General features: G+C 42.8%; 2 protein-coding genes across 2 annotated transcripts; one reads left to right on the top strand and one right to left on the bottom strand.

Moving 5' to 3' along the window:
- Positions 1-8042: 8042 nt before the first annotated feature.
- On the bottom strand, positions 8043-9272 carry PADG_04271 (uncharacterized protein; the record flags this gene model as incomplete). The annotated part of the gene is made up of 1 exon (XM_010761482.1): positions 8043-9272. One exon carries the CDS (start codon positions 9270-9272, stop codon positions 8043-8045), a length of 1230 nt encoding a protein of 409 aa, XP_010759784.1.
- Positions 9273-12392: 3120 nt separating this feature from the next.
- Positions 12393-14186, top strand: PADG_04269 (uncharacterized protein; the record flags this gene model as incomplete). Its single annotated transcript, XM_010761092.1, has 4 exons — positions 12393-12438; positions 12540-12697; positions 13158-13749; positions 13891-14186. 4 exons carry the CDS (start codon positions 12393-12395, stop codon positions 14184-14186), a joined length of 1092 nt encoding a protein of 363 aa, XP_010759394.1.
- Positions 14187-14297: the final 111 nt, after the last annotated feature.

The following is a 14297-nucleotide window of genomic DNA, read 5'->3' as shown; positions in this document are numbered from 1 at the left end:
TACAGAAATTCATGACCATCTCGTTAGAATACCCAACGAGAAAATCTGATTGGAAAGCTGGTTTTATGTTAAAACGACTTGCTCCACATGGCGTCCCTCTCCAGGAAGCCAGAACTTCAATCACATTCCAACAAAAGGTCTTCTGATCATGCATTTCTGAATGTGAAAGTGACATCTCAACATTTAGCACATTTAGCACTGCAGTCAAAGGCAGCTATGTGAGTGGTTGACATCATTGAACCACCTTTGCAGAATTCTAGAAATAAGTCGACGCATCAATTGTTGTGGCACAAGGATATGTATCGGCCAGCAACGCCTGAGCAAGGATCTAGTGAAATAACTCCACTGGAGAAATGGGCATATCCGGTAATAGAGAAAGGTGTTGTAACATAAATAAAGTAATAAAACCAGAAAAGCTGTGAGAATTGAAAGACTCACCTTTACGCAAGGGCAACGGTGTAGACACGAGGATTTTGAGGTGATTTACGCAGAATAAAAGAGAAGCTTACCATGAATGAACCTCTGGAGATACTTGACATCGCGATGCACAGATGAAAACTATTCTATGCAGCTTCTTGTTTTTGTTCCTGTTTTCCCGTCATCTTATATTCCATACGGCTGGATAAATAATTTTGGCTATGGTAGTTAGCAGTCAAAAGAGTAGCATTGATGGGTTCAGTTGCGCATTTCGTCATTTATTATAGGACAGGCTAGTGTCTCTGACATAGTTACAACGCAAACATTCCTCTGTTGCGGTTTGGATTTAAAAATTTTCTTCTCTCCGGATTCGATTTCTTTTCACACCTAGAATTGTGGCGCGCTGGTGCGCAACCAACTCAAATTAACTTGATCTTAGTGGCGATCTTTTCGCTGTACGAGGGTGTGTGGGATCGACTGCTGGCGAGGCGCAGCCGCCGGTTAGCCGGAGGATTGGAAGCTCCAGCTTTGAGCACAAATGAATGGGTGGTTGTATTGTAGGTGTCCTCATGAGCCGGAAATAACAAAGGAGAAAACCTTGAGACGACGCATTGTATTGATGTGAGCCTGTGAGCTAGTTGAAATAGATGGAAGCTTTGGGCGCAAAACGCTGAATCCGCTAGAGGCTATGACAAAGCAAACCGAAAATTTTTGGTAACTATAAGTTAACTGACGGTGTTTGGGGCGCTGATAGTTATTTACCCGAGGTTCCTACTTCATGCAAAAATCATATGAAGTTCACTAAATTTCGCCCTTAGCCGAAGCCTCATGCAGAGTCAATTCGTATCCAGCGAACGATCAAGCTGCTGCTCGTCAACGATATGGTGAGTTTGAAACTTATCTTTTTTACTCAGTTCAGTTCTGAGTAGTTAGGTAATATATTTGCAGAAAAGAAGGGGTCGGAGCAACAGTATAACTAACTATATTACCAGATCTACATCATTATTCCATCCAGAATGGGTGTTAAATATGGATCCTTGGTAATATACCAACTCTTAAATTCTGGGTGTAGGAGAAAGTGGATTATCACAAACTGCCAGCAGGAGACTCTGAGTTTGCCCCTCTTCAAATGTGACTGATGGTAACCACTTTTCCAACCTGAAATTGCTTGCAACTCCCATATAATTCTATTGTTTAGCTTCCTTGTAACCTATTGTCTGGCTTTCCAATGGAATTTTCATTATCCAACCCACTATTCATCTTTTTTTCGATTCACCAACCTGGAGCATGTAAATGGCAATTCATCGTGAAAGACGTAACTGAGCTCCCTCATTAGTTAGTTCAGCTTTTTGAACCCATATCTTCAGTTTCCAGGTGAAGCTGTTGAATTCTACAGCGTACGGAGTATGCTCTACATCTTCTGGTCCGACGGACAATTATTCGCTATATTTCATGCCAGAAAATCTATTGAAAAATTCAGTCCCATGATCTCCCCACCAATACAGGACATCGGTTCCTGGGAGCATTCCAGCAGCTAACAAGAACCACATTGTTTCTATATCAACAAAGGTCTTGGAAAAGGCCAATGGTAGTGTCTCATGGTTGATCCTCCAGGAACCCACCATCCCGCGAAACATCCCAAAGGCAATGGGAAATAGTAGAGTTGCACGCTGAAGTTTAATATTTAGTAATATCTAACTAGCTACTATCTATATCTCTATCTACTCCGTAACAAGATTCTTTACAATACTAATGGAAAATTGACTTTTCCATAAATGGGCAGGTCGAATGTACCTGATCATAATTGGAAGATTGAGTACCTGCAGTTCTTCAGTCACATCAAAAAAGTTGCATTGAATTGCTTAAGGAAGTGAAGCTGAATCAAGATGACTGGTACACCTCTGGTCTGGCTCACAAACACAAGAGTAACTCCTCCGCAAGGATCAAGTAGTGCGTGTTTCAAGTGTGGAAGCGAGAGAGCCGAGCGTAGCACGCTGGATTAGCTAAGTAGGCTCACCTTTCACTAACTATGTCTATTATACTCTTCCTCCTTTTTGAAGGAAAATACCCTCAGTTGTTCGAAAGATCATGCACGGCAAGAGGCTCTCAAAAAGTTTATGAGCCGAGACTTTAGGTCTCAGTTTTCTTTATGGTTGAATATTTTATAGGACCTGCAGATGAGTCACGTTTTACGTTGTAACTAACTATCCCATCTATATTTGATCATTCATTTGTTAATTGAGACGGACAACAATCCGCATTCATATTTGAAATCCCTGGCTTCAGCGACCCCATAGGTGTGAAGGCACAATGAACGCCTCAAAGTCAAGGAAAAATTGCTCCAATCTTCTTTTATGACCTCTGACAAATACTCGAAAGCTTATGATACTACTACGCCCACACAATTGCTCATACATGCACTCATTCACGGGAACGCTAATATCCACATGCGGTGGTTGCTAACAAGGGCTAGATATTCTTCATTTTAACTACCAAAACCACATTTCTCCGGGCGCTTATTTAACAAACCAAAGTGCTGTTAGTTAACTACTTCAGCCGAAATGTTTCGGCCAATACTTACTCCTTTGGTGAACGGGTCCAAGGAATGTTGCTTCAAGCAAATCCCTGTCCGACGATGTCTTGAAGGAAATTCCAACTCGGAGTTCCCAATAACTAAAATAGTCCGTTGGATCGGATGCTCAAAAAACCTGCCAAGTATCTCAGCACGGAAGTGCCCTCACTTTTAATTTAAGAGTGAATTGTTGGGCTAACTATTTGTTAGTTCCTGGTTAGCCTTAGTTTTTATTAATGTTCTGTCAGACGATTTCGTACATACACTTGGTATGTATGTGTGTATGTTCATTTTTGGGGTTTGAAGTCAATATTGATTCCAGTATGCAAGAAATTTAATAACACTATTTTAGGGGTGGGCTACATCAGACACTGTGGGTCGTTTATTATCCATTTGGTGTCGCTGACGGAATTTGCAGTTGATTATTTATTTTCCAAAGAGAAAGAATTCAAAATGCTTACTACTTCTAGAAGAGTCCTTTTATGCAACCAACCCCTAATCCATGATCTTTTACGGAGTGATTATTCTTGCTGAGTTCCACCATAAAATTTTGATTTGCACAAACGTCGCGAAATAACTCCGTAGCAGGGGTCGTTAATCTCGAAAGTCTAGAATGTATCAGACACGGTAATTTTCAGGTTGCCCCAATCAGCTCACTCCGTCGCCTTAATGGGTTCTAGTATTGACCGATCTACGGAACCATCGTTCGGCTACGGGAACGAGCCGTACCGCTTTGCTAAATTCCAAACGCCAATTCTGTATTATTCCAATCGCATCCTGCCTTCAAAATATCTTTCCCTACACATGGTCGCCTCTGGAGATCTATTTACCTCATCAGAATTGGATTACAATTGGTGCTGACAGATATTCCAGCCAATATCCATTTCGAGGTTCTATGACCGTCATCGCTTGATTTAGGAGCGATAAAAGGGATGCATTTCACGGCTGCTCATGGTCATTGGATTCCCCATATCTCGCCATGCTGAATGAGAATGAGCGGTATGTAGATTGGGTTGAAGCTTGTGGCTAATCTCAGTTGGTTTTGGTATTCGTGAAACGACCACAAAAACGAACAGTTCTTTGAGATTGAACAAGCGGTGTACTGGACGGATAGTCATTAGAGCTGTCTCTAATTATTTTCATCATTCTTTATTATTCTGCATTGTCATCCACAGCATTCTCCTTGCCCCGGGCGCTTAAACCGAATAACTCTAGAAGAATTCCCTAGATTGGCGCCGAATTTCCCCGCAAAAGCTACTGTCGCTTCCTCCCCGAGACACTAAAGCAGGTGAACGTATTAACTCTCGGCCAGGACAGAGGATGTCCATCCAGGGATATTTTTGAAGCTCATTGTTTTAGGTCCTAAAGGAACACCTCTGAGCATGTACTGAATGTGCGAAAAGCTGGGAATAATTAAATCAGAATTAAATTCTCGTATCTTTTCGCCTCTGTCTCACAAGTGTATCACAATAAGATTTTAGATACACAGAAGGACTTTTGTTACACCTGGTTTATTAACGTTCATGAAGCTTGTCATAAGAGGCTTGCAGGGATTTCATCAGCCCGTAATTTTTATTTAACTTTCTATGTAATTTCCTATTTTTTTTTTCCTTTCAAATTTTTTCAAACTTTTCTTGGCAGAAGACGGGATCATATGAACTATCATCCACGCTGAGCAAACTGACATCCACATTTATTCGACAATTTCTCCATTGGGAATTACGCAGAAATCTGTTTCTATGTATTATTTATGGGCGCCGCTGTCTACTAGCGAGTCCATTTGCTTGTATTTTGTTTCCTGCTCCTGCTTGAGGTTTTCGGAATACACTGAAGAACTCCAGGGGTGATTTGAGAAAACCTCCAGTTAGCAGTTGGAGCTGCAGTCATATACAAGCGTGAGTAAGCCACCAGCGCATAACGCGTAACTTAACCTGGTTCGGCCATACGTGCATGAAGCGTTTAGCCAAGGTCTTAGAAGAATTGATGGACAGTTTTTATCTTCCGGCTTTTAACTGCCAAAAAGTAAGCTCAGAAGCGGAAGTTCGACAACAACGTGCATAGCTAGGGCCAATATCTCCCGTTTTGTGCTGCATAGCTCATTGCACAGCACGATAATAATTCATGACTTCTCAAAACATTCGGTCAATTCCCGGTACGCACTCGACCTGATTCATTTTTTTCAAGTTGTGGGAGATCACATTGCAGAATAAGTTGCAGAGAATTAATTGGGATGCCAAGAAATATTATCAAAAGAGGGTTTATTCAGACATAGCTAGCTATTGAATAGATTCGAGATATCACCGATGAGGCTTCTGTTCTAACAGTTAGTCATTTTGGACAGTAGCCTTCATATATAAAAAACTTACTGATATGTATGTACATACACATTACACCTTATATGCATTTCCATTATTGCAAGTCTTTGGTGGAAGGATGTTTATTACCTTTGACCGTCAAGTCATGGATTTTGCTGTAGGTGTTGTTTTACCTCAAGCTGTTTGGGATGGCATACTGGATATGAATGGACGCTTTGCAAGAACGTAGACGGATTGAGTTATGATTTCATCTAGTTAATTTTGAAATCAATAGTTACCTATGAACATTTTCTCAAGTGGTGATTGAGTAAGCATTTACCAAGTGAATTTATTGAGAAGCTTTAATGACAGTGCATATCGTTTATGTATGGAGATATGTACATGTACATGTACGGCATATACATGCTAACGTCGATATATCGTATGGACATTGTGGAAATATTGTAACCCATACATTCCGTTGCCGGAGGCTGAGCACGTTTCCCCTACCTGGTGTAATGAAAAAATTATCAATTATAGCCCTGCGACAAGTTAAGCAACTTGGTCATATTAACAGAAGATGTTTATATTCTTTCCATTGTAACTCGACCAAGGCCCCTAGATTCTGATCAGCATATAATAGGCTTGTCCTAAAATTGTTTTTGAAGCATATCACTGGCTGGACGGATAACTTGAGCCACACTATTGGCAGGATAATCAGTATGGGGTTTGGCTGATGAGTTGAAAGATGATATTCGAACTTGTGCACGCTCACTTGAGGCGTACAAAGGTCTGCCGCCATTTGATAGAGTGGGTGGTAGCAGATAATTTGCCCTGAGGATGGAAAGGTAGGTTGCGTGTAGTAAATATAAAGGATAATCCGTGAATCGGGAGGTGGCCAAGCCTATTTGCAAACGACAAGGATTTCCATCAAATTTTTTCTTTCTTTTTCTTTTTCTTTTCTTTTATATATATATATATATATATATTCACTAATGCCCCTTGGACAACGGTGTTCAGGAAGTGGAAAGGATTGCCAGGTTATCCTGCAACTCGCCCCAGCTCTCTGTAGACAATGGAGACGTCAATCTTCATTATATCCGAGTATGAACCAATAGGGTTTTGGCACTGGGAATTCCCGAAGAGCTTCCTGTGCTGGTAATCTGGGAATTACCATTCTCGTCCTCAAGGCGATAACTACCGGTACTAGGAAAACTGGATGGCAGGTAATAGGTGAGATTCTCATAGGAATGAGTACGCCTGACTAGTAGCACCTTGAGAATTTCCGGAAACCTGGGTGACCCGACCTATATCAGGCTAGGCCTTCAAAGGGGCGTTTACGCGGTATCGAAATTAACGTTGCGTATACTTCCGGTCGAACCCCACTGTCCAGGGGCCGGGGCAAGGTGAAAATATGCAGGCACAAGGTTTGCATGAACGGGCCCTGAAGTGATTTCGGGTTGGAGAACGCAACCCCGGAAGGCCACGAGTATCACAGGGCCCCAGGTGGAAGCTTGGTCGCCATTATCACGCGTTGACGGGGATTGAATGGTTATGGATGTTATGCTGCTAGGAAGATCTGACGGGACGTACCGTTGCAAACCGTGGAAAAAGAAACCAATGGGATTTTACGGACGGTTCGCACGGACGGACTCGGGTTTAGTTCGCCGATGATTTCATGGTTTCAGAAGTTGTAAATCCTAGTAAGAAAGAGAGCCATGGTTATCCTGGACAAGGGTGCATGGCAATATGATCTCTAAGAAGCCGCCCGATCATGTTTCCAACCATATATTCACCTTGCATATGCATAACGATTGAAAGGCAAAATCCACGAGATACTTCTCTGTACGCATGTTTCCGTTGCCGCATGCGAAAAGAAGGTTCTCTGACTTCTTATGAAATAGAAGTCTGATGTAATAGGGTCCCAGCTTCTCATATATAGTGGATATGCCTGCTATTCCTCTTGCAGCTGCACATAAAGTATCGTGACGACTCTTAATCATAAATAGCCGAGATCATGGATCGTCCTCCTTCATCGTGTCCAGGTGAGTAGATCTGATGTTCCCTGCAATGCCTTTATTAGCGTTTCAATGTAGATTTCTATAACGTAAAATGATATTTTCAGCAGAATATGATGGCACACAAGGTCACCATTTCCTAGCACATACGTATCCGCATGATTTTACACATGGACACTTCGAAAGTCATCAAGTGTATCAGACCTGTGCCCGCACGAGACCTGTATAATACAGGTTGAAACGGGCCTGTTGGGAGGGGTTGGTGTATTCAGTTCAAACACGGTTTCAATTTGGCATTCAAGTGCGTAGTTACTGCAAAGCCCCCACCTCATAATTTATAAAACCAGTTGGCGGCGGTTTCTTATACATCCGTTTTTTTGCATATTATTCTTTGACACGTTACGTTCCGTAAGGGAAGTCGGAATATTGTTTTCGCGCTCCGGAACTACTCCAATCAACAATGCGACTTTTGCATCTACATCTCATCCCATCTCAAAGTCTGGCGAAACAACATCTAGTTTCTAACATGAAACGAGAAAAGTAAACAGCCAGTTGAATGCCGATGAAATTGGAACAAATGGATATGTCTCTTTATTTGCGCACTTATTTCAAGCAAAAGGAGAATAAAAGAAGTTGGAGGCGGGGCGGGGGAGGGGGGGGACTCAGGACGAAGGCCATAACCGAGTCAAGGATAAGCGGAGCAAAGCATGTCGCATCGACCAAAAAAATACATTTCTGTGACTACAAAGTCGAAGGGACCCACAGCCACCCAGCACAATCAAAGCAAACCTCAAATTTGACACCACCAAACAATCCAAGAGCACCATAAAGATCATAATCGCCTTCCAGGCCCTCAACACCGCCCGCATCCTCATCGACCTCCTCATGTAGATCCCAGCTCTTTTCAACTTTGCCATTTCGAGTGAAGAATATCTCCACCCGTAGTGTTGGTGATGCACCATTTGCTTGAGCGGTGGCCAACGAGTCTGGAGAAGGTAACGCAAATTTCATTCCTAATCCAACTATTTCACCAATTTTGAATGGGGTGGTGAACTCCATCCCGCCCCATGAATCGTTTACAAATCTGCAACCGTCATCTGAGAAGACGCCCACGCTGCCTCGTTCCCAACCGGGTGATCTCCAAGTTGGATATGGTTGAGCCGCAAATCCGATGGAAAATCCACTCACTTGGTCGTTTATTCCATTGCCCTGGCCAAGGAATTTCGCCTCGAAGTATATCATCTTTGTTCGTTCTGTCGCTAGAGGAGAGTCTTTCGCTGAAAAATATAATGGCAAACTAGTCAACAGAATGCAGTCTCCATTACGGTCCTTGGTATGTCCACTCCATCTTCCCCTTCCCACGACTTCTAACTCTCCGTTGTATTCTTGGGGTCTGACTGGTCTAAGGTCAAAATTTTGAACAGAGCTATAGATAACGTCAGAAGGTGTATATGGGGTCCATAGCGGGTTATTATCACAGAAGTTATGTGCTCGATCTGCATCTTCTGCCGATGCATTTCCCGTATTGGAATATAGATAGCCTCCAACCGGGGGAGGGGGGAACATAGCTGTGTCTGGGACAGCTTCCTCCCAGTTGTGATAGGGCGGCGGATTGTCGGACGGCGCCTTGGGTTTTTGATCGTTATTTCCGTCTTGATATCGTGGTGGACGCCCAGAAGTTTCAGGAAGGACAGGTTCTGGACGTTGATTTTCCGTTGCTTCAGGTATCATAGTGTGGCTGCTGGGCCCCGAGGCACTCATCCCAGCGTATCCAAAGACAAGGCGTTTTTCATCGCCTGTAGATAGAGCTGGTGGGTTGGTGATAGCTTGGTGCATATCCGCTGGGTAAGGAGCTGCTGGATTGATGACCTTCTTCTTGTTTCGAGAAGATGTGTTGTTGATGTCGTCGACAGGTCGACTAGGAGCAATGATTTCGTCTCGATCGTCCTTTCCGCAGCAAGGAAATGCCATTATCACAGGAGATGTGGATTGAACATCAAACGCAGGGAGTTAACCTTGAGATGTTTCCCCCGTCACGAATATATAAGACACAGCTGGAGGACGCTTTTGCGTATAGAATTGCTTCCCGTTATTTAAACATATATGTACCGCAACATATAGTGAAACCGAGGGGAAATTGAAGAGATGTCCTCCGGAGGACACAATATGATACGTGAATCCTTCTTTTGATAGCCAACAGGCAGGGATGGAATGAAGAATAATCCTGAAGAGAGGTTAGGCAGAACTTGAAGAATGAGAAAATCTGACTTGTTTACTCTTTTTTCAAAACTGAATAAGATTTGATTAAGGATATAATGTAATGTAAATATCAATATTGAAGAAATTCCGATGAATGCTCAGAAATCCCAATTTAATAATTTGTGGAACTTCTGAGATAACTTCTCCGCATTTAATAAAGGTTGGAGGTTTTGAGGCACAGTGTCGTGGCTGAGCCCGTCGGTGTCATTTGTTGATGGGTGGATGTCCAAATAAAGTTGTGGGTCCATATTAAGCTTAATAATATAAACCATGGATTGATGTTGGAGTCTAAATTGCGTCAAACCCTTGGTCAAATGAACATGCATGTTACCTCAGCAATAGGACATGACTACCTAACTAACTAGTCAACAAAGTTAGAACTAAGTTAGTTAACCAACTAGTTAACTAGTGAACTATCCCAGAAATTGTTGTTCGACCTCCCTACTAATGATAATGACTTCATCTCTCTTCTACAAGACCATCTCAACCAATTTTATTCTTCTTCCACTCGCAAACGAGGCCCCTGTAGTTTTCAGAGTGTAAGGTTTGAAAATCTCGGCAAATATTCCTTGAAAGTGTATCCAGAGTTTGAGCACCCGATTGACGTACGGAATGAGGTCAAACGTAAAGCATAGAGATGCAGCGATTCTGATATGGAAATTTTCACTTCGCAAACTCGCTGTGTAATGTGGCTTCCCATTCGATGTCATACAGGAAAAAGGCGTTGGCTGTATCAAGCGGTAATTTGCTCGTGAAATATTCCATCAACCATATAGCTTGGGAGAAATAAGGGTTGTTAAGTTTCGAGACCATACCAGCAAACGCGACGCTTCTATCTTTTATGAACGCCGGTGGTGCTATTTGCCAACAGAGACGGAATAGCAGATAAGGGCATCTGTGGTAAGTGATGGTTAAGTGGACTGTTTTAGGCGAAAGATTGGATATTTAAATCTGGATCTTTCCTTTGTACACAAAGTCGAAGAAGTCAGTGGGATTCCTCAAAATTCCAAAGCCAGCACCCGACTGGAATCTGTTTTCCCAAGGTTTCAGCTTGTTGGTTTTCGAATGCTGAGTATTCTGAGTGAATGGAAAGATGATGGCCTCTAAAATTAACCAGAACATATCTTCCAACCATCTACCACATGCCGTCCTATGAATAAGTCTCCTGATTTTGCTACATCCATCGGCATCTCCCCAGGAGCACGGACTAAGCCATTCCAAAAGACGTGTATTCACCAACATTTCAACACAAATGCTGAAAGGGGTAACAAATCATGGCAATATCCAAATTTGAACAGTTCCAGAAGCGTGGATCACAAGACTACCCATGATATCGGATAATGCGGCTAGATATGCGACGTCATGTCCAGACTGGGATGCACCAAAACATCAACGCTGCTAGCAGAATCGAGTGTCTTTGGCTGCGCTTTCAAAATTTTGAAGTGGAATAGCGGGTCCCCAAAAGGATCTGGCCCTCTGGGCTACGGAGGCTGGGTTTGTTATTAATTCCCGTTTCATTAATCAATTTTTTTGTTGAGAATATGTCTTATTGCTCAACCGAGATGTGGTCCCATAGCTAAGGAGCCATTTCCGTTATCCCTCTTGTTGACCGTTTTGACTTAGATCGGATTTTCGAATATACACTGTACTCCTCAAGGTATGTTCGTAGTCATCTGTATGTAGATTCTCCCGATATACGTTGATCATGTTAAACCCCAAACGCCTCAGGATCCATAGGGAAATCACTGAATCCGTATGTTCCAGTTAAGCTAGTTATTTGAAAACAGTCCAGAATACAACCATTCTTGCGCCCACATACCACATATTGATGACGACGCGTCCAGGAGAACAATCTTTTTGGAAGAAACGTCTAGATATGTGTTTATCATAACTAGCCTATTTACATGTGAGGTATTGGATTTTCAGAAAATCATCCCTATTTTTAATATCATATTGACTTAGAAGGGCGTTAGAGTGAAGTGTGAGTGGAACTGTATTGAATTGAATTTGAAAATAGAAGACTTTGCCTCAACGGCTCCAACGATCACCAAATCTGCACTTTCAGTAATCATTACTTGGGTTCCTGGTATAAATGTTTTATCGAGTCTGGTCTCGCTTAGTTCTCTCCGATATCTTGCTTTCTTCCCTGGAGATGTATTCACCCCCTGAACAAAGGAATTAATCAGCCATCAACAACAGTGATGACAGTTAGACAGGCAAATTGTTTCCCCTTCTTATTCCAATGCGTAAAACCACATTCAAACCCTCAGATAAATCTAGCAATCAGAGCACCAATATTTCCAGATTAGTGATTGAAGAAGGAATCTTATCCCCAATTTATCAGCTACAGTGACGGAAACAATGCCCTTCTAGAACCCACCGCGGGCATGTTACTTAGCCATTATTTTTATGCACCCAGCATTGATAACTAGTTATCACCTAGGCAACGCGACGTAATCCCCGATTTCTAATTTTCTTTTTCGATAATCGGCCCAGGAAATCCACAGCCGTCAGCCGATGCGCCGAGCCCCTCCAAAAATAAAAATTTAACAATGTTTAGGGCCCTTTCTTTCTTTCCGTTTTTCTTACATAGTTTATTGGAGATGTCGAGCCCCACCATCACGTGACCCATATTCCACCATTCTCGTATTTGAGCAATCATCGCAATCGATCAAACTTGCCATTCTGTCATATTGTTGGTAATCAACTGTTTCATGTTAGTTTTGGTTTGCAACGTCTTTTAATGATACATGAGCAACTACCCCCAAAATTATTGCAATCCAGAACTCGAGTGACAGAGTTCCTATAACGCTATCCGAAAGAGATCCTAACATGGTCCCTTCAACAGCTAAACCATTCCCACAACCCAGTGTTATGCGTTAGTCCTGGCATACAGACTAGATGCCCTAGAGAATCACCGCTCAACCGAAAGTCTCCCGAGCGAATGTGATGTCCTGATAATAGGAGCTGGGTACGCAGGCGTCTCTACCGCGTATCACCTTCTACATGATAATCCATCACCGCCTAGGGTATTAATTCTTGAAGCCCGTCAGGCCTGCTTTGGAGCTACGGGCCGAAATGGCAAGTCTTTTAAATTTCAAAAATGTTTAGATATCAATACCCAACTAAGGGATAGGGTAAAGCTGTCTCTTTTTGTTTTATCCGTTCGATGAATCTGATACACGATATTTTAGGCGGTCATTTGCGGCCCAACCCTTTTCTTCCCATAATAACACATGCAAAGAAACATGGACTTGAAGCTGCGATCGAACTATCTAATTTCGAGGAAGATCATATACCGGCGATTGGAGAGGTGATTCGAAAAGAAGGATTGATTGTGATTTCACGTTGACAAGGAGTTTTGAGATGCTTCTTCGAGACGACCATTGTGAGGAGATTGCAAAAGCATATAAGGAGCTCCTGGAAGTAGGAATTCCCCTCAGACAGGATGTGCAGTACACATCAAAGGATGCAGAAAGGGCCCGTTCGGAACACTCTCTTTGACAAGATGCTCAATATTTTAAACATTCTCCCCCCTTCCTCTTCCGATTGAGAAAATAAAGTATCTCAATATCTAAAAAATTTCTAACTACCTAGATATCTGGCGTCAAATTCGCTAAAGGCTGCTTCCACTACACAGCCGCACATATCTGGCCATATAAATTCGTCCTACACCTCCTCTCCACCCTAACCTCCCGTGGCTCCAGCAGCGTGAACCTGCAAACCAACACGCCCGTCACCGAAATCTCCGAAACGCCAGATCCAGTCACAGGGGCATGGACCGTAGTTACCAAATCACGGGGCTCCATCAAAGCAAAAAAAGTAATCCTCGCGACGAATGCGTATACCGCAGCTATCGCACCTCAATATGCTGACAGGATCGTCCCAATCCGAGGCATATGCAGCCGCATCGTTACCCCTGAAAAGAAGACTCCTCCTTACTTACCCAACACGTACAGTCTGCAGTGGGGGGCTGAGGAGTATGACTATTTGATTCCACGGCCAGATGGTAGTATCATTGTAGGAGGTGGAAGGAAGGACTATGTCGCCGATCTGGAGAGTTGGTATAACAATACCGATGACAGAGAGCCTATACAATCTGCCAAAAACTATTTTGACGGATATATGCAGCATAACATTATTGGGTGGGAAGATAGTGATGCTTATACAGAACAGGTGTGGTCTGGAGGTAGGTGTGAAATGAATGAGATTGAAGAATCATGGTTGTCGATCTAGCCCGCCATTGCATAAAGAAGAATGCAGATTGGATTACACACATCCTAAATGCATAAGTTATTTATACTCTTTGCTGACGTGATGGAACGAATAGTAATGGGCTTCTCTACCGATCTCCTCCCGCACGTGGGACCCATACCAGGCAAACCAAATCAGTATATCTTAGCCGGTTTCAGTGGTCACGGCATGCCCATGGCGTTCCTTACTGCGAAGGGAATCGCCAAGATGATCCGTAATGATGAAGAGAGTGGAGACTTGCCGTTTGAAAAGACGGGAATTCCACGATTGTACAAGACGACTCGGGAGAGATTGGAGTGTGATCGGAATGATATATTGGCGGTGAAGTTTGGGGTTGACAAGGTTAAGGCGGGAGGCAAAGTGTGGATTTGAAGTGGGACGAAGAGCATGCGTGCGGGGGTTTATCTGTTGAGAGATACCCAATATATATATTAAAAACAGAAATACACAACTGAATATGAGAGAAGGGTAAGCAGATGAAGG

This window comes from Paracoccidioides brasiliensis, assembly GCF_000150735.1.
Source record: "Paracoccidioides brasiliensis Pb18 unplaced genomic scaffold supercont2.4, whole genome shotgun sequence".
In the NCBI taxonomy this organism is placed as follows: domain Eukaryota; kingdom Fungi; phylum Ascomycota; class Eurotiomycetes; order Onygenales; family Ajellomycetaceae; genus Paracoccidioides; species Paracoccidioides brasiliensis.
Note: the sequence above shows the minus strand (reverse complement) of the source record. Positions and strands in the feature narration are given on the sequence as shown.